At 26.5% G+C, this 21,177-nt stretch overlaps 2 protein-coding genes across 3 annotated transcripts in view; both read right to left on the reverse strand.

The window, feature by feature from the left end:
• Positions 1–5,152: 5,152 nt before the first annotated feature.
• Positions 5,153–12,179, reverse strand: LOC114129277 (DNA (cytosine-5)-methyltransferase 3C-like). The gene is made up of 7 exons (XM_050205888.1): positions 12,023–12,179; positions 7,513–7,587; positions 6,684–6,771; positions 6,335–6,571; positions 6,027–6,174; positions 5,713–5,948; positions 5,153–5,641 (listed from the first exon to the last, which is right to left on the reverse strand). The coding sequence occupies exons 2-7, from the start codon at positions 7,552–7,554 to the stop codon at positions 5,433–5,435; spliced, it is 960 nt and encodes a 319-aa protein (XP_050061845.1). The 5' UTR covers positions 7,555–7,587; positions 12,023–12,179; the 3' UTR covers positions 5,153–5,432.
• A 7,333-nt stretch (positions 12,180–19,512) lies between these two features.
• LOC114129416 (transcription factor collier) overlaps positions 19,513–21,177 on the reverse strand; it is a 78,924-nt gene continuing 77,259 nt past the window's right edge. For both annotated transcript variants that reach the window (XM_050205945.1, XM_050205944.1), the window contains exon 14: positions 19,513–21,144. In XM_050205945.1, the coding sequence (XP_050061902.1) occupies positions 21,035–21,144 (110 nt within the window). In that variant the 3' untranslated portion in view covers positions 19,513–21,034. The remainder of the gene's footprint in view (positions 21,145–21,177) is intronic.

The following is a 21,177-nucleotide window of genomic DNA, read 5'->3' on the forward strand; positions in this document are numbered from 1 at the left end:
TTTTATATTACTTCCGTAGATTTAATGTTTATTTATTAAATATCAGCGAACTTGTTTGTATGAAATATTTATTTGTATACATTGTGTTTTTCTGTAGTACCAAGGTAGTAAAAATAGTAAATATTCGTTGTCCTTATAAAGTGCTTTATAAATAATTGTATGATTTTTTTAAATTGTATGTATTTTATAATAAGTTATAATCGTGCTTTAATAACCTATTCGATTTTCTTTCAATAACTATGATTTATAAACTGGACTGTTAATTAAATGATTTTATATCGATTAATTTCATTCTGAATTTAAAATAAATGAAATACAAATTTAAATCAATAAAATACATTATATAAATTAACAAAACTATTTGTGTGTATTTTTTTTTGTACATTTTCTACATTAATAAATCCTAATAATTTATTACTATAAATTAATATTACTTATAAGTATAGTGAGTTATTTTTAGTTTAATTGTTTTTACAACAAATATATATCCCATGAATATCACTTTCACTAAATGCCTCAATAACAGATGGCCCATTAGTGCCAAAATCGCATTTATTTATTTTGTTTAGTTAAATTAAGTACAAATTTATCATTTTTAATTTATATTTTACAACTATTTTTGTTTATTTATTTATAATATGTTAATGGGCATTTTCATCAATTGATTAATTTTTAATTTATTACAAATGAGTCAATTAATGTAAATGATTGTCTTATTTATATTTTTATCTACCACCTATATTCGTTAACGTTATTTGTTTATTAAACTATCATAAATATCAACGAAAATGTTATTGGGTTAACATTTTTTGGAAAATTTAATTCAAGATTAATTGGTATAACTATTTTTTCTCGAACGATTTTTGATTTTATTGTTTTACTTTAATTAAAAAACAATCATATACTTTGAATTTTTACCACATTTTCATGTTAGAATTTCCTACGAAAGTATCAAAGTACTTATTATAAAAAATGTAAAAATGTAATAATTGTATTAAAATGTATAACGATAGCAAATAACTTAATTCTTAATATAGTCAAAGTATAGTCGGGTTAGAAGAGGAACTTACTCAATCAATAAATTATTATTATAAACACATAGCAATTTATAATTACTGTTACAAAGTTATAATTTTATAAATCCTGAATACAAGTAACTACTCACTATAATGGTATTATATAAAAATTTTAGCAAATATATTGTATAGCCATACAATATTGTATTCTTAATTACAATACTAACGAAGTACAATTTGAAAATAAAATGTCAATTCATGAACACATGACAATTGTAAATATGAATTATTTTATTCGCATCAATAACAATAATATTGAAGTTGGTAGAATTTTATTTCGTCGTTATTGTGGAATGAATAACAAACGTGCTAGTTTACAAAAATAAATTAGATATTTAATTATTTGGTTATTTCATCTTGTGGTAATGATTGCTATTAAAAAAAGGAAATATTAATTTCTTGTTATATACAAATAACCTTTGTGGCTAATTTGAATGCAAGCAATTAATATTAGTAGGTATAAGAATAAAAATACATAGTTCACTAATAACTAAAAACTAGCAATTTATATTGTTTATTGTATTGTATACTGTTTAAATGTGTCCTTTTATTGTGTTTTATTTAACCATAGTAGTTACCGAGTACCTACCGACTGTTCCTATTAACAACCAAGTACCAACTATAAAATGTTATCATTTATAAATCGATTTACATTATTCTGGAAAAGAATTTAATTTAACCAAATTATACAGACTGCACTTATATTAATGAATGAATAATGTATACCTATGTACTTAAGATGTACGATTGTGCAAACTTTAAAAATAAACCCCTACAGTGAAGGTCTAATTGAAATATTCTTCCTAACAATGTGATTATAGCAAAATCGCCGTAAATGCAATATAGATGTACAAACCAGTAACCAAAATTTATTTTGTTTTGTTATGTTTGTAGATTATTGAAATTTTGTTAAAAGTTAAAACTTAGCATTTTCTCGTGACCGGTTTAGTGTAAAATGCATTGTGAATTTGTCGAGTTATTAACAATTATTTTGACTTTAACACACGTTAGAGCATCAACGGGTTTCGCTTGACATGATTATATAAATTATAATATATTAGGTACTTACCTTTAGTGTTATACGATAAACAATGTAGGTAGGTATTGCAAAAAAGTTAAACCGTGGATATTTGTCGAGAAAAAAATATAACTATTCGATAATGTATAGGTTTTATAAATTTATTATAATTGTTTATAATTTTTATTTAAAAAAAAATAGAATTAAAAATTCAACATGATATAGATTAAATATTTGTATAAAATAAACTTTTAAAAAGCATATTACCCAAGTCTGAAAATTATTTTAATCACATAGACGAATATTAGGGGAGACTTAGGCCCCCTAAAACGTGATCACGCTATATCAGACGGTTGAAGCGTCTAAAAATATTTGTTTACACGAATAAGACAAACACGTTAAAAGAATATAACCAATTTCATCGGTTTATGTTTAATCATTTTAGTATTTTACACTTTATTTTATTATCACGTATGAAAATACGATATCAAATAAATATATTGATATCTATACGAAGTATATCAGTTGTATCTAAATATGAATTTCAAACAACAAAATATTGTAATCTCAGCAATCATATTCTAGAAGGTATGTCAAGTCGTTAAAAAATCTATAAACGGGTGTTTCCAACTAAAGGACCGACTCGTACAACCTTCAAATTTAAATCTTCAACGACGATCATAGAAAAATGTAATACTATTTTGATAACTGTTTGTCGCTAAAACTCCGTATGTAACGTATATTATCATAATATTATCGTGTTGAATACTTATTACAAAGTAAAACATCAAAAGTAAATTCTTTTCCCGGGTACCTAATGATTTTATTGCTTAAACTGTAATAATAATAAAATATTAAAAAATCATAATGGTCGTCTTCAAACGACGAACAAAATATGGATAAGAATCTTATTATTTGTATGCCTTTAGATCGATCTGTCGGAAAACACATACATTAATTACACGTCACAAACTCGACTGGTCCTGAAATATAATTCGCGATTTAGTCATTGCCGCGGTACTGTGTAACGCACGACAAACGGCGAGAGAGCGCTACCTATTTGTGTGCGTATCGCTCGCACTTTTAACATAATACCCAGTACACGACACAAGTACAAAAAATTAATGTAAGTAGTACGAAATATTGAGTTCCTCAATAACGAGATCGCTTGTGAAAATATACTGTTGTAAATCACGGATGTGCGATATCGCTGCAATTTAAAAACCATGAACAATGAATCTGATTTGATATTGGTAATAATTAAAGAGGAAGAAAGTCACTGACAGACACCAAAAAGCCACAAAAAAAAAAAAAAGAAAGTAAGTTACAGTCCCTAAAGTACAATATAATGGTATAAACCGAAAATAACTATAAAGCAATCTTCAAAATGTAAATAATTGCACTTCCCAAACTAGGTACCTATTTATGTAAAAATGTGATTTTCCTGTTTGCCCAGAATGCATGGAAAGTTATAAAACATATAAATTAACATCTGAGACTGAAATATACTTACTATACCATACCAAAATTTTAACAAGTTAAAAATTTTGTTTATTGTTTATCATTTCAAGACTTAAATATTTTTTTATTTTCAATTATTATATTTGTGTAACATATTATTTAATTTATAAGTGAAAAAAGAAGTTTCTATAAGTATTGTTTTTATTTTATTATTTAAATATTTTATTTTATGAATTTTTTGTAAATTATTATGTTATTTTATTTAGTTTGTTACCTTTGAATGCTATATTTGTATGAAATATGTTAAAGTATCTGAATAATAGTATTAGGTAATTCAGATGGTTATTATAAAAATATATATTCATAAACTTTGACTATTTTTTTTCTGGTCCATTTCGGCACAGATGTATTTGATACCAATTGTTTCAACCCTTAAAAATGGTTGAAGAGTTGATTTAGGATTTTTTTAATTATTTGTTTCATGATTTTCAGGCAATTTAACATAGATACAATATTTTTCTCCTATAAAATCAAAATGTAGTGCATGAAAAGGTTAATTGAAAAAAAAATATTCGCCTTAAACTATGCTTTTTATATTCAGTATGAATTTTCAATCTTAAACAATTAAAAAAAGAAATAATTTCTAAAAAAAACACAATGTTAACGTATTTGTTTGTCAAAATCATATTTAACTATTAAATTCAAACAAATAAAGCAATAGTTGTTTTTATTTTATAAATCTAAATTAATTAAATGTTAATCAAAAAGTATTAAATGTAAATCAAAACATTGAATATTAAATTAAATATTTTATAAAAAAACAACTAGTTTAACATTTAATTTAATATTTATTAGTTATTACTTACCAACTCTGGACTAATAATGCTTGATAGATGTAACTTAATTATAACGTTCAACTCCTTACAACTATTAAAATACCCAAGCTTTCATTTAATCCATTTAATTGAGATTAAGTACCAATAAAATATATCAACTGAAACTTAAAATTTCAACTTTCCTGAAGCTATCCACCAACGATTAAAATTATAATTCTAAGGACCCTGTACAAAACAGTTTAATAACCAAATTATGAAATTTGGCATAGATATTTTAATTGTTTTTCCTATTATCATTTATTATGAAACAAACGTTTTGAAATATTCGTAACAGTGTAATAAAATAGCATGTATTAAGTTTTTGAATGAAAATAAATAAATCTTTTCCATTTTAATCATAATCTAGTTGTCCATTATTTTAAATGGTAGATAAAAATATTGTATTTATAATAGGGGCTATGATATACCTAGAGCACCTATGATATTAATACGTCTCGATGTTGTGAATATTCTATACTCTGGCCCACAAGAGATCAGTACCATCATGCACATGCAGAAGATGGTGCAGGACACTATTTCCCCCACCATGTGACACTGTCGGTAAGTGGTAGAATGAGAGATGCAGAAGATCGGAAGTTTTGGTTGAATGGCGATATTGATCTCTCGTGGGCCAGAGTATATTATAACTAAGTTCATGTAGTTTGGAGTATGGATTTCTATACTAACTAGTGAAGTGTAGAAATAAAAATATAAAACTATGGTTAAACATGAAATATAAAATGTATTTAATACTATTGACAGTGGTGATTTAATGATTTTTTTTATAAAATATTTACATTAAAAATAACACGTTTACAAAAATATACATTCTTTAGCAATGAATTGATATTATTGGAACTAAATTTTAGTCTCAACTTCTATATAGTTTTATTAAAATCATTACTGATGTTAAATTTTACCTTGAACTATTACCATTTGATTGTAATAATAATAAAAACAATTTCAGGTATTAGTTTAAGATTTTTATTGATACAAATCTAATTATTTTTTAGCAAATGTGTTTTCAAGTAATTTTAATAGTTCTTTAATTACTTGAACACTCCATGCTCTTCCTATAAGTTTTTGGCGACTTTGGATTGATAGATCACCGACATCTGTAAAATGTGGAGGTAAGCCAAAGATCGCTTCTATCTCTGTTATATATAACCCCGTGAATTGTCCGTCTTGACTAACAGGATTCCGAGATCTACCTGAACACAATAAAAAAAACAAATTAAAATACTTCATTTGATAAAAGTACTTCACAAAAAAAATAGGATACCATCTTGTAAGCAACTTCTTTTTGAAGTTATGGTCCCAACTTTTTCTACATTAGCCTGTCTATCCAAATTCTTTTCCAGATAATCCTCTAGTTTTGGTTCGTTATCTCCTAATAGGCCAATCTCCCTAGTATAAGACAGCTGTCTTATACTTGGGAGATTGGCCCAAAAAAACCTTCTCCGTCTCTGTGGGCTGTAGTGTAAGGAATCGATAACATTTGGTTGACATTCGAAGAATCTGATTTAAAAATAAATATTTATTATAGCATAATTAATATTATTTTTAATGTACTATGTTTACTGAGATATTATTTACTTTGAAATATATTCTTTATTCTTAAGTTCCATGCTTGCCACATTTTCAAATAACCAATAAAACGGTGTATTTTCTCTACGGGATTTTGTTTGTAGATAGTTCCATATACGGTAAAAATCGAAGTATAATATACCAGTACCATCTGGATCTACAGTTAACATATTAAAATTAAAATGTTATTTAATTACAATTTAGATATTTTATTAACACTTGCGCTCAGTTATTCATCATACATTACAATATCACAACGATTATAGATCATAATAATATATAAAAAAAAAATATTTTAATTATTAATTTATAATTACCAAAAATGCCTCTTTTTCGATAATTGACACTAGATAAGTCGGAACATGGTGAGCCACCAAACAGCAAATTAATCGGTCCGATTTTGTCCAACGTTTCATTGGTTATTTCAGTAACTGAGCCTAATTGAGTAATGCCGTCAGAAAAATGATATCTAGTTAACATTAATGCATCTTTATCTATTTCACTTGCATAAAATACTTCAATATCAAATCCTAGTTCTTTTAATGAATAATACCCTAAAAAAAAAAAAAAAAACACATGATCAATAAAACAATTTAACAGTTTTATTTTTGTATTAGTTGTTATTTGTAGATGTTTGTATTATGATTTTTCAATTTTTTTTATTACCTGTACCAATTCCGTCGAAAAGAGATAGTACTCTTAGCCGTGGTAGTTTAGATGTACTTGTAGCACTTGATGAAGGTACTGCTATATCCTGTAAACAATAATTAAGGTATGGTTTTAGGTAAGATCTATATAGGGTGATTCACCAAACATGCCCGCCCACACTTTTTTCTTAAATAATGCAAATATTCAAAATGCAATTTTGGAAGTTTATAAGAATCATATTTTTTAACACTTGAGAGATTTTTTTACCGTAAAAAAGTGTGCGAGTGTGACAATTCAAATCTTTTTTTTTTTCAAATGACAGTGCCTCTGTCCTCTGTTAAAACGGGAAACGTTTTTACTTAAAATTATTCAGTAGATAGTATTTTTAAAAATGTCCTTATCAAATCTATTCAAAATGGTATATGTTAACTATTAGTTTTTGAACAATAAAATTGTATATTGTTATAATATTAATTTAAATTCAGTAAACGTATAAAATCAATAAGGATAATAGTTCTTAAAATGATAAAATAAACGTAAGTATTGAATTTTGTATTTGTAAAAATTATAAAATATTGATAGGCCGGTGGTTTAATATTAATATGACTATACTATTTAAATCATAATCCTCATATTATCACGAACCCATTATTATCTTTAATACACGATAACTCGGAAATCATTCGTTAAAATTTTGATTCAGAACTAGACACATTAAAAAAATGTATTTACTGAATATGTAAAATGAAAAAAATTTAATGTTATCTAGAAAAACTACATTATTAAAGTGATAAGTTGGTGAGCATGTTTTAATTATTTAAAATATTTGTAAACTATAAATACTAACCTTATTTTCCGATTGCATTTTGGAAGATTGCTTATTAGCCATTATTTCGTCTTAATTTAAGGGTTCTAGAGATACCTAAATAACATAACATATACGTTTTTTATTATCATATATATAATTAAAATTATACAATTAAATTTAAAGTTTACAAAATATATATTAATAGTATAATTATGACGTGTTTTTTCAAATATTATTTACAACACTCTCAATACAATAATTTTTTTATTTTTTCTATTTTAGTAGACGAGGATCCAGAACATATTGATGGGAGGAGGGCATTGGCCCTCCCTTGGATCCACGCCCGTATGTAAGTATACGTACTTAATATAATTAAAAACACATAAATTGGAAATTTTTAAAAGTTTTTAATAAGCATAAGAAAAAAATTATTAAAAATATGCAACGAACTGGTAAGATCTGGTATAGATTTAATAGACGAACTTTGCAGAATAATTCAGTACCTATTTTGTGATGGGAAATTTACTCGCGTTTAATAGCCGGCAACGCCTAAAATACATTATCGGAGCACAAAATCAAAAAAAGTCGTTGTTAAAACAGTTTTTGGACCAGTGTGCGAGACATTCAATACAAAACTCTAACGTACACAGTACATAACGAGACCCTACGCAGTATTATATTATTATACGACACCGGCGTGCGTCGTGTCTCCGCGCGATAACATTTTATTATATTATTATTATTGTTATTTTGTAGACACGTAGTTTTAAAATAAATCGCCACCCTCGACCAAGTAAGGCGCGCGCGAGCACACACAACGCGTACCTATCTACTATATACAATATTATAATATATATTATATTATACTACGATAATAACAATAATTACAATAACATTACGAACACGCGCGCACACAATGTAAACGGTTTCGGAAAACACAAATGTTATTGTTTCATTTTTCCATCTTTTTTCTCGTACGGTACGCCGCGCTCGGGCACGTGCCGGACCGGAAGAACGGGAAGAGTCTAGTTACAATTTTTATTGATAAAACCGACGAGCTTATTAGTATCAAACGACCAGATATGACAGCCGGCGGCGCGTCTCCCACGCGGATATCCGACGACGGGCGGGCCACGCGGCGCTTTTGTTGTTAACACACAAATTACACATTGCGCTGCGCCGCCGTCAATCATCGCGTGTGTATCGTCGGTATCATATTTAGTTTTTTCACGGGCCACGGCGTTTCGGGGACGTCGAAAATCACGACGTCAGGCCGAGGAGAAGGAGAAGACTTATCGAAGTCGCACGCCCGAAAATAATAATAGTTTTATTCGTACAATTATTATATCATATAGATTTAAATTAAATACAATGAAATTAATTAATTCGAGTATGTAAAACACAATGCATTTCTTAAAATTTAAAAACAACCGCGTTATAATAATATCATCGTGTTTAATCGAACCCGGTACTTTAAATTTACCTTCACCGTCATTTAAATTTACTGTTTCTGATCGGATAAAATTTTTATTTTTAATCGTCGCCTAAATTTCCGACTTGTACAAATAATAATCACGCTTTAATGCTTTAAAATTTAAATTATAAATATTACCAACGTTGCTCATTTTTATATTCCCAATAATTAAATAACATACCCATAATAATTATTATTCGTCAATTATAATACAGTATACTATAATGAAAATCAGAAAATGTTGTAAGGAAGATTAATGAACTAAAATTGAAATATAAACCTATAATGATACATTGTATTTATTAATTATTAGTTATTTCGATTATTTAGTATTATATATTATTATATTTATTTATTTTTACTGGTAGTTTATTTAATTGACTGTCACATAACTTTTGTTATTTATATTAAATTATTGTGAGTTATGATAATTTTTAACATTTAATAATTTAACAATGTAGCTGTTGGTTATTTTAAAACTAGAAAAAGGATATTATGCATCTATATATTTACATTTTACATTTTATACATGTGATGATATATTGATATTTGTTCACTACACAATAATTAATTCAAAACTGTTTTAAAAATATTTTTCTTACATAATTTCCAGTCAAAAAAAAAACAAACAGTAATATAAAAAAAATAATAAAAAAATAAGCAGTTTGACTTAATATACTAATAATAAATATACTTTATTTAAATCAATAGTCTCAGAGGCCATCAAGCCCCGTTGGTTGTAGGAACATGGTGTCAAAATAAACATAAAATTTTTGAACAAATTTTTTTAAATTTATAAGTTTGTAAAAATTATTCGTTTATTTAAACAATTATAAAATACTAATTATTACAGTTAACAAAAATCTGTTCTAAAATTTTTCAATGCATGTTTATTTTTGTATTTACAAAAATTATTTATCAATAATAAGCGAAGCCTGAATACTAACGATCGAAAAAACACGCTTTTTGTAAGGAAATAACGAATTTATAGTTACCAAGTCGTATGACTACAGAAGCAGGGTTCCAAGAATAATTTCATCGCACCGAGCGCATTTTATGGTGAACCGCGTAATATTGTTCAAAACCAGTTATATTGCAGCCACGAATGGCACATTATTAATTATAAATACCTACATTACTTTGACAATACGAAAATAATAATACTGACAATGAATCTAATTTTATAATTTATATTAACGTAGTATTTAAAGTTACATAAGTCTGGTTAAAACGTACTTTTAACACAAAATTAAACCACTCGTTGTAAAATTTGTCACGTTGAAGAAGAAAACGTACGATTTCAACAATATTTCTTAGAATTATAGAAAAATATTCGATTAAATTAGTTATTTTAGTATTCAAAATGAAATTTTATAAATTATAATCAGTAAACATATAACTAGAAAACTGTATAAGTGAAAAAAACATAAACGTTTAAATTGTATATTCTGATCAACATTATTGTTAATGCATTTAGTATTTTCGTGTGGCTTTTTTCAAGAATTTTCATAAAATTTAACAAATACAACATTTTATAATACTAGGTATCCAAACTAAGGTATTTTCAAATTTAATTAATTATTAAACCATCTACTAAACATAATTGAATTCAATTTATAATATAAAACAATTTTCTATTAACCAAAATCTACCGATACATACAAACAATTTTTAAGTACTCATTATTTAAAAATATATTTGACTAAGATTAGACTCCACAACACTACTACTGATAAAAAATTCCTTTTATTCACCAAAATTGTTCTATAAATATATTATCAATTAGTTTAAATAATTTTGACGAATTGTATTAAATTTAATTATATTTGGAATAAATTATGTCAAAATAAAATTATAATACAATGAATTATATAATAGTTATGTTATTATCAGTCGTAAAAATAGTTAACACATAATTTCATATAACATATAATTTTACTTAAATTTCACCGAATAAAATAGTTCGCTACATATTGTTATCAAAATTAAAATAAATTATGTATTACCTAAAAGTTTAGATACCTAGATGTACTGTGTTGTCTCTCCATTTCAAAAACTCAAAAAATTTAATTTAACTCTGTAGTTTTTTCATTATTAAAATGAATCTATAAAGATATGAATTTAATCAGGAGCCCACGTATGATTTTTTTTAAAAAAAAGGTATTTATGAGCATGACGAATATAAACAAGCATTTTCAAAATTCCATATAATATACTATTACCTATGTGGCCATGATGTGAACATATTGTATAAGACGAAGAAAATAAAAATGTAGGTAAACGACATCTTAAATTGAGTAACCAGAAAACCCAGTAATTAATTAAATTATAATTTAAAATATACATCTACAATTTGTACGCCTATTGACTACCCATAATTTATAACATAGCCTAAAATCTAATAATACACATGTATATTATAATATATATTAATATATTAATTCTATTTTCGTTTATTAAAACCACAACACTTAATTAATAAAATACACATTTCACATATTATATTAGAGTAAAATTATATGTATTGTTAAAAGTTTAAATTTGAAAAAAAATTAAATTGCATACTCGTATATGAAATAGCCGTATCGTAATAATAGTCCAAATTTGTTATTAAATTATAGAAAAATTACTTAAAAATTATTAAGTTACAAATCATTACAAATTTTTTAAATATTAAATTATATTACCTCTAAAAACATGTTATTTCTAGCTATTATTAAGTCAATAACATAATAGTTGGGAAAGCTATAAATTAAAAGAACTCTTGATTTAATACAGTAGGCATATCATTATCCAAAATCAAATTTCAAAAATAATAAATAGAAAAAAATTAATAAATTTAGGTAAGATATTATAATGAATCTAGAAATACTAGCTTAAATTAGCTGACATTGAATAAAATATTTTTCTAATATTTGAACTTATAAATGCAAAAAATTGTTATAAATTGTACAAAAAAAAAAAAAACTTGCCAAGAATTTAAAATATCAATAGTTCGTTTTTGAGTGAGAAATGTTTGTATTTAAACAAGAAAAATGTATCAATACTATAATAAATACAATATATCTTACTTACCTTTGTAATAATTATGTTTTGAATACAAAAATTCTGGATTGCTGCTTAATATTCGTAGTAGACACGTACACGATAGAGCTCGAAGAAGACAGGACCGTCAACGACGAAAGGAAAAGAGCAAATGACCATTGATCAGAGACTATCGACTGTTAAACTGGTAAACTGCATTTCTATACAGTCTGCAGCGCTATGACGCCACAATGTCGGTATTACCCGATTTAATTACATCTATATGACTATATAGGAGTCATCGACGGAAAACCAATTCGTTTATTGCTTATGATTTATGAAGAAAGTTATTTAAAAATAATCATAGACGATTCGAAACGAATTGCTTGAATTTCTGGAAATCCTCATATTATTACAATAAAATACCGCACGTTATAAATTATTAAGTTTATATTATAGTGTGTATATAGTTTTATAATCATTGATGATTTACGCTATAGAATCGTAATCGTTATTAATAAATAATAATGATTCGAATATCAAGACATTAAATGAAATAGAAATAATATAATCGTATAAACGTATTTCGGTAACGGTCTGGCTATATCCGACATTAGGCATCAGCCGAACTCTATATTCGGACGGATTCGGTCGGAAAATAAAACAAAATATTATTTTGATTTCACCCGACGTCGGACGTAATCTGATCACAATAATTATTACACACATTATGTATTATTGTTTACACCGGAAATCGGATATAGCCTGACCGTTATCTAAGGTAGCATTCCGAGTTCGGTTACAAGGGTACTACTTACACATCACATTATAATATTTACGTATATGTCTCGAGATAATGAGTGTCCTTTATACCAGTTCTCAACTGTATGAACTGACAGTCTAGAATTTATCTCAATATCTCCATAGTTTAACGTATAGGTAAGCGTAGACGTTGTATGATATTATAATGTATTATAATATGCGGTCAAGTATAACTATATGTAGATAGTGATGATCTCTTTAAATTTGTTGGGGCCATACTACTTTAACAATTTAAATTGAAATATATAAACTATATGATGTAATTTTCAAAATAATACCGAATAATTTTGTGATAAAAAATAGATTTGATCATATAGTATAACACCATCACCAATAACATTAGATAATATGCATTTTTATAACTATTAATATCAATATTGCTAGTTAATTATATATTGTTAATTGTTATAGTCGATTCTGTTCGATAACAAAAATAACGAACATCCTACTATCCTAGTGCAGTAGTACCTACGCAGTGGGAAAAAATTTCTATACCCAAAATATATAATATTTTATTCGGTTTTCAATAAAGATATAAATCGCTCACTACAAAAACAATTATTATTTTTTTTAAAAATTCATTGAAAGTGTACTGCGTATATATTATAAAGAACCTATGGAAATACCACTGTATGTAGTGTAACAGTGTGCTCACACACGAATAGTCACTAACCTTTAATCGTCACTTTAGTACGTCAGTTTTAGTATGACGTTTCGATATATTTTGTACCTCATATTATTATAATCGCTTACTACCATCTAAATATTTTTCAGTATTTACACTTTAAAAGAAATATAATAATTTTAATTTCATAAGACAATGAGATCGACCTAAATTAAACATCAAAAAAAAAAAAAAAAATCAATTATATTATCCTACCCGTGCCTTATAAAACAATACAGAGTTTACGTTGAAATTTCAAAATGTCAAACACATTTTGTTACATCATTACGTCATGCGAATATGCGATTATTAATAAATATTATTTCCTTATATTTTGTTACTATAATATTATTTCTATGCTATCGCTGACGCCTAACGGGTAGTTTAAACTAATATGGACAATTGTAAACGTATATATTTTGTCAGTACTTAAAATACACGAGTTGTAGGCAATATTTACTTATAAATAATTATAATTATAATTATTTGTTTAAATTTAAAACAATTTTATGTTTTGTAATTACATATTTGTTATAATATGTTATTTATTATTTGTTACATTTGTAAACCTGTAGTACTAATAAGTACCGACTGTTCAATATACAGTCAAAAATTAATTTAATTTAATTATATTAAGAACATGTTTTATAATATGACTATTAGACAGTGGTTTTGAGTTGTGACTTGGTTACGGCAAATCAATTATGTGCGATAAGAATATAATATTTAATAAAAATGGTTTATTTTCGTATTATTTTATTTATACTCATTATAACTATTATAGGTTTCAAGCTAGTTTCACAAGGACAGTTAAATCATACGCGATCGCTATATTCTAAACCACGACTATTTAAAACCATTTTCGTGCGTAGCGTATTCCACACTAGAAAATTAATTTTATTAATTTTACTTTGAATTGTGTGAAAATAAAACGACTGCTGATTTTAAAGGTGTTTAAAGTTACCTAAAGTCCTAAACGAACGTTGAGAACATAATTTATGTAAACTGTGCTTATTATGTAAAGTAGAATATTTCACAAAAATGAAAATAATTTTTTAAATACAAATATTGTTTTTCGACTTTTTATAGCAAGCTTAGTCTAGACTATAATTTTTTATTTCCAACAAACGTCTTATCGTCGATTACGTTCCAATAATGGTACTATTGATTATAATTAATAACTATAGCTATTTCTATGACTGTATAAAAATATAACAATATTATTTATAGTAAAAATTAGCCAAAACCACATTTTATTTTCGTAATTTTACTTTTGAAACAAAAAAAATCATGCACATTTTATTTATAATAAAATTACGGTATGTACAATTTTAATATTTCAGTATGATAGGTGTATCTCAAATAATTCTCAATAAAATTCAGCACCAAGAAAACACAAACAGATTTTATTATTAATAATAATTGTATTTTTGAACGGGCTAGGGCTTAAACCATTAGAGTAGTACTCTATCACACGTTAACCGGTTAAAAAGGCGAAAAAAAATTAAAAATATCGAAAATAAAAATAACGAAACTAAATTATAGTGAAAAATAATTCATTGAATGTTAAGGGAAAAACTCTTGTTTAATAGTTAAAAAAAAACTAACTAACCGAATATTTCAAATGGCTATAAATACCTAGCCTTAAAAATAGGTAAGCAAAATATTTTGAAAACCAATTACATAAAGAAAATTCCAATCTAAATAATTAGTGAAAGTTTCAAGTATCCATGACTTATACTTTTTGAATAATAACAAGTATTTAAAATCGTTTGAAGATAAATTGTTATTTATGTGATTTTGTAAAAATTTAAAATTCAGACGCTCATAACATTTTTTGCTATTATGACACTCGAGTTTTCTCATTTATAGTTATTCGCTGGAAAACTTATGGAAAACTTTGTGTTGAAATTTTTAACCTTAGTATAAATGATAAAATTTTTATGAATTTTTAACCTTAAAATTACTTGCAATTTTTCGCGATTTTTGACATATCTCGTAAAAATCTGAACTTTAAACGCTTATAAAAAAAATGTTTGACTAACGATATTTTGGCCATTCAAAATTTTAAAAATTGAAAAATATACTTAGAAAAATCGAAAATTATAAATGGCTCAAAAAAAGCCACAATATTTTAAAAATTTAACAGTGTATAGATAACACTAATATAAACATTTGTTGAAAATTTCAAGTATTTACAGTACTTCGTTTTTGCGTTACTACAATATAAAAATAATAATTATTATTTAAATAAAGACATCGTTTAGGTATAATTTAATACTAAAAACGTAATAACTAATACGTATTATAATTTTGTGGGTATTATTTATTATATTTTTATACTTAAAATAATAATTTTTTTTCTCGCTATTTTGGATTTCGTAATAATGTAAACTTTGATTCTATTTTTTTCACTATTTTGCTTTTCACTTTTTTTTTTTTTTTTTTTGATATTATGGCCTATAGTATTATTATGATAAAATTCTATTAATATATCGGATAGAGATGTGCATTTCGTGCAAGAAGACGATGGTATTAGTAACGTAATTGAACTTCAGCGTTGGTGATGATGCGTGGGTGCAGATTGAATTTAAAAAAAAATAATGTGCAAGGGGTCAGTTAAGCCCTGGATAAAAATAACAGAAGCCTATTATATTGTTGTTATTGTTGTATAATTCGGAGGAGTGTGTGCGACGACCGGGAACGGGGAATTCTACTTCGGCTATACCTAATAGAAATATAGTACAACAGACTCGAGCGGGTAGACGCTCCCTTTCGGTTTTCGTACCTCATACATATTCATCGGTGCTCGTGGCGCGCACGTCATAACGTGTAATACGATTTTAGATTACGTATAATATAATGTTATGCCCTATGTTAAATAAATTAAATAATATAATATGACTCATAATGCACATTGTGTTATCGGTGTATCGCGATCGCATTCCGTCGTCCATGACTCCATCACGCCGGTGATAACATAATAATAATAATATAACGATTGCTGTCGGATATAAGATACGCCTATATATACCTACTTACGTATAGTTAACGTAATAAAATATTACGGGGAGGGGAAAAAAAAAAACAAAAAAAAAAAAAAACCCACACTCGAAGCGATCGATGGATTTCCAATTTCGCGAACAAACAAAATCGCCCGAGAGTCCGAACGAGTGTAGGTAGGATAAAAATAAACCGCAACCACCGCGAATAGGAATTAAAAAAAACCACGATAGATATTAAGAGTGTAGCGTACGTCAGTGTGTCTCTGTATGACGCTTGTGTGTGTGTGAAGTGGTATATTATTGTACATAATATCATCGAAGTTTGTACCTATAATATATATATATATATACACCCGCATACGTCCTACACTCCTTTACTACGTATTACACAAATGCGTCATGTGTGTGTGTGTGTGAGGTGGGGTTGAGAAGAGCCAAGGTTGTTAAAAAATTTAATGTACATACACACACGTATACATATATATATATATATATAAATGGAAAAAAAACCCGATACCCGAAGAGGCCAAAACAAATACTTAACTGTATTGTGCGAAGAGATCGCGGCGAGGGGGGTTGGACATATGGTAAACGATATGGGGACGCGAGAGCAAACAAATCGCTTGCATGTGCGTGTATATTATAGTCTCCCGTGGTTCTGGAGCGTATAATTGAAATTAATCATTTCCCGCAGTCGGGGGAGCTCGCGTATTCCCAGCCACGACTGCAGCGAGTTACGACAACGACGACGTCGGGCGAATAAATAAATCCTACGCGGACCGATATTTTTTTTTCTTTTTTTTTTTTTTTTTTTTTATTATATACATTTGTACGTTGTTGGCGTACAGAGAGAGACGGATACGAATCAATTTACGCGGTGCGATATAATTAATGATCTCCGTCGACGAGAGGAGCGGTGTGGTCCAAATTGGCGCAGAATAAGTTTGGTGAATGAGAGAGCGAACGAGGGCCAATGATAATAACGATGTGCCGAGACCCTCTGTTTGCGTTCAAAACTCAAATAGTATTTGAACTGAAGATTTTAGCAATAATTATAGACAAGTGATCTGTGTCATTGTCGCTAAGGTTAGACGTATCTCCTATACATATGACGATTTTTGCAAATCTAAGGTTAGCAATCTAAGTACCCATCTATAATGTAGTAATGCTTAAAGGACGACAATTTGTACATTATGCAAATGATAATAACGAAAACATTTGTTGAGTACTATGGCCAACGTTGACGTAAATTTTTTTTTAACCAGCATTTTTCAGGTTACCCTTGCCTTTCCTTAGATTCCAATTAACCGACACCAATCGCACTTGTTATTTGTAATCATGACGAAAATGGATAACGTAAATGTGTAATGGTACAATGTGTAAGCTGTCCAGTGACCAATAGGTTTTTAGCTAATACGAATACTGGAAAGTAGTAACAAATTGTAATGTCTACGTTTCAGTTTAGTCAAATGATTTCCGTTTCATTCGCTATTTTATCGCAGTACAATGTAGTATAGTTGGAACAACTGTATTTAGGTCCCAAGACTTAATAGATTTAATAATCAAGCGGCGCCTTAAGGAATTATTGTATTTTAATTTGTACAACTTATCAGGTCCTTAGATGTTGAGGAGGAAAAAAGAGGAGTACTTGCCTTGGTTATTTCTTATAAAAATACACTAAATCATAAAATATTTGTTTTATTTTCTATATATAAGAGAGTGCAAGACACCAATTTTATATTTTGCCCTGGGTGGAATAAAATTAAGGTTCTAACATTTATAGCACAGCAGCGATAACGAGACACCCGTCATACTTGCGGAGCTATGAAATAACCATACTGTTAATTTATAAGTTTATTATTGAAAATGTTTATTCTCTTCTTCACAAATATCTATTTTAATAATTTAATATGATATTTAGATTGGAAATAATAACTTATTTATTTTTAATTTTAGTGCAAGTTAATAACCGTTGTCTGTTTATCTTAAAATTAAATAATAGGGAATATTTTGATGATAGTAATAACTTGGTAATAAGTTACCACCATAATAACTAGAATAAGCTATAATTTAGTCAATCAATTATCCTTTGTAAATATTATTTTTTTTATTATTATTATTTCTTAGTATTGAGTTTTTTAAAAAAAAAAATGTTGGGTAATAAACCTTAGCAGTAGAAGCCTGTAAATCTTTAAATACCTAATAAAGGTACAGTATAATAGACATAAATGTATATGAACATTAATTCACTATCAAACACAAGATGAAAATGCATACTTAATATTTGTTACTTTATTTTATATGATTTAAAATAGTATTATAATTATTTATGTAACGATCATATAACAAAGTTAATATATTACAGTGTAAATGCACAATACATAACTAAATGTATTGTAGAATACTGTATTACTGTATACAGTATACTGCAATAATATTGGCATATTATCAATATAAACTTATTAGGTGATTGATGTGTTTGGAAAGAAAAATTAAAACAATTTCACTCTAGACCTGATTCGTGCACTTCTAATAATGGTCGTAATGGCAATCGTTCAACCGTTCGTCGGTTAATCTGGGGGGAGCTACATGAAACTTGTAAATATTTTTTTAGTCCCTCTCTTCAATAACTTAATAACGCCTTTTCATGTAGCTACAGTAATGGCATTTATTTCCATTCATTATTCAAAAAACGTTCATTTTTATTTTACTGTCATTGTCGATTTCTTTTTACAAATAAAATTAATTGAATCTGTAAGCATGAATGCATCATTACTAATAATATTCAACTCTTATGAGGTTGGGGAATTTACCACAAAGTACTAGACATGTGTACTACTGCAGTATAACTTACTATATAACTGTGTATCAAATATGAAATAAGAATATATGATCTAAAAATAGAAAAACTATAAGGACAGGGAACACTGGTCGCCGTTAACAGAGCGATAACGAAGCACTCGATGAACTTAGTAATAATTTAAATTGAACAACTTAATAATAATAATACGAAATAGCTAATACTTAACAACACAATCAATGAGTAGATAGTTGGTCGCTAATGTCTTTTTTTAATCTCAAAAATCAAAAAAAAAAAATAATTTTACTTACATGATCGAATAGTAATAATAAATGTTGAACAAAAGTTTTAGAGTTTATATAATATTATATATAATTACTGATGTATATAATTAGATATGTACAATGAAAACAATTGTATACAACCAAAAATTGGCAGTCTAGGAATATATAATATATTATTATGATTTATATGTTATAAGACGCTGTACTAATTACAGAAGCTGATAAGAAACTAAAGTGTTTATATAATATAAAATTATATATAGTATATATTTATGTATAATATATATATATATACACTAAATAATAACAATAGTATTTTTTTAGTTTTTTTTTTTTTTTACATAAATTGTATAGAGCAAACAAAGCTCGTATGATATGTAATTGTTTCAATCGTCATGGATAGTATTATTAGATATAATACATGAATCACACCGAATCATATTTTTATCGAAGTTAACAATAAATGTGGGAAATAAATAATTATTAGTAATATATAAAATTATCACAAAAAAATTGTTTTAATTTTGTATACAATAAATAATATTTTAATTTTAAAATATTTAAATTACTTCATTCATAAGATTATTGTGTTCTAAAATGAAAATTTAATATATTCGTTTTGGATTACTGCATTAAAATACGTGATTTTGCGAGGAAATTTCAACTTAACTCGATATATTTTTTTTACAATTAGACTAGATAAAAAAATCATAGTTAATTTTAAAAAGATATTGAAACTATACACAAAACAAAAATTACATAAATAAATAAAAAGAACAACAAAATATTTTGGAAATAAAAAGAAACAAACAAAGAAAATGTATTATCATACAACATAATACAATAATAATAATATTAAATAGAATATAGTTTACAATAGGATTTCTAAATACAATATATTATATATATATATTATTTATTTTTATACAAAAATAGTGTTATTAAAATTCATTAAAATTTGATATTTTATTTTTTATTATTATTTTTATTTATTACATAATATTTTGGTCAGTAAGACAGAATTAAAAATGTCCCACACCATTTATTGATGTGACAATAATAATAAATTATTGTCCGGATTTTTAAGATTTTTATTTATTATTGTATATAAAACTGTATGTATAGAAGATCTTTTTTAGAAGATTTTTTTTGAAAAATGAAAAATGTATATTTTTTAGAATTTTAATTGAAACATGTAATTTGATCAGTATGAGGAAATGGTAGTGTACATTATACAAACACATTTTAAGTGTACTCGAAGAATAAAAATCCGGACTGTAATAATAATAATTATAATAATAACAATAATAATAATGATAATAATAATAAATAATGATTAAATGATTTTAATAATAACAATGCGTATTTTAAACCTACATACGGAAGTATCGTATTTTACCGAATTGGTGTGTACAGTCGATTAAGTTTGACAACTACTAGAAACATAATCAACACTATTTTAAAGGCGGCGCATTGTGTCTTGTTTATTTATTTCGCAGACGAGCTGATTAACGGGCTCGTGGCGTACGGCTGTCCGTTGCAGTTTGGTAGAGCAAACGGATTCATTGCGAACGGAGATGTGACCAAAGTACCCATTCCTGTAATAAAGTAAAATCATAGTAAATTAATAA

The sequence above is a fragment of the Aphis gossypii genome, chromosome X, assembly GCF_020184175.1.
Source record: "Aphis gossypii isolate Hap1 chromosome X, ASM2018417v2, whole genome shotgun sequence".
NCBI lineage: Eukaryota > Metazoa > Arthropoda > Insecta > Hemiptera > Aphididae > Aphis > Aphis gossypii.

Bases quoted from the DNA above. Each gene is read 5' to 3' on its own strand.
- LOC114129277 (XM_050205888.1), bottom strand. From the start codon at position 7,554: ATGGCTAATAAGCAATCTTCCAAAATGCAATCGGAAAATAAG. The intron at 6,175-6,334 runs GTAATTATAAAT...TGTTAACTGTAG, and splicing joins TCGAAAAAGAGGCATTTTTG to ATCCAGATGGTACTGGTATA. The intron at 5,949-6,026 runs GTAAATAATATC...TTTTTAAATCAG, and splicing joins AATAAAGAATATATTTCAAA to ATTCTTCGAATGTCAACCAA.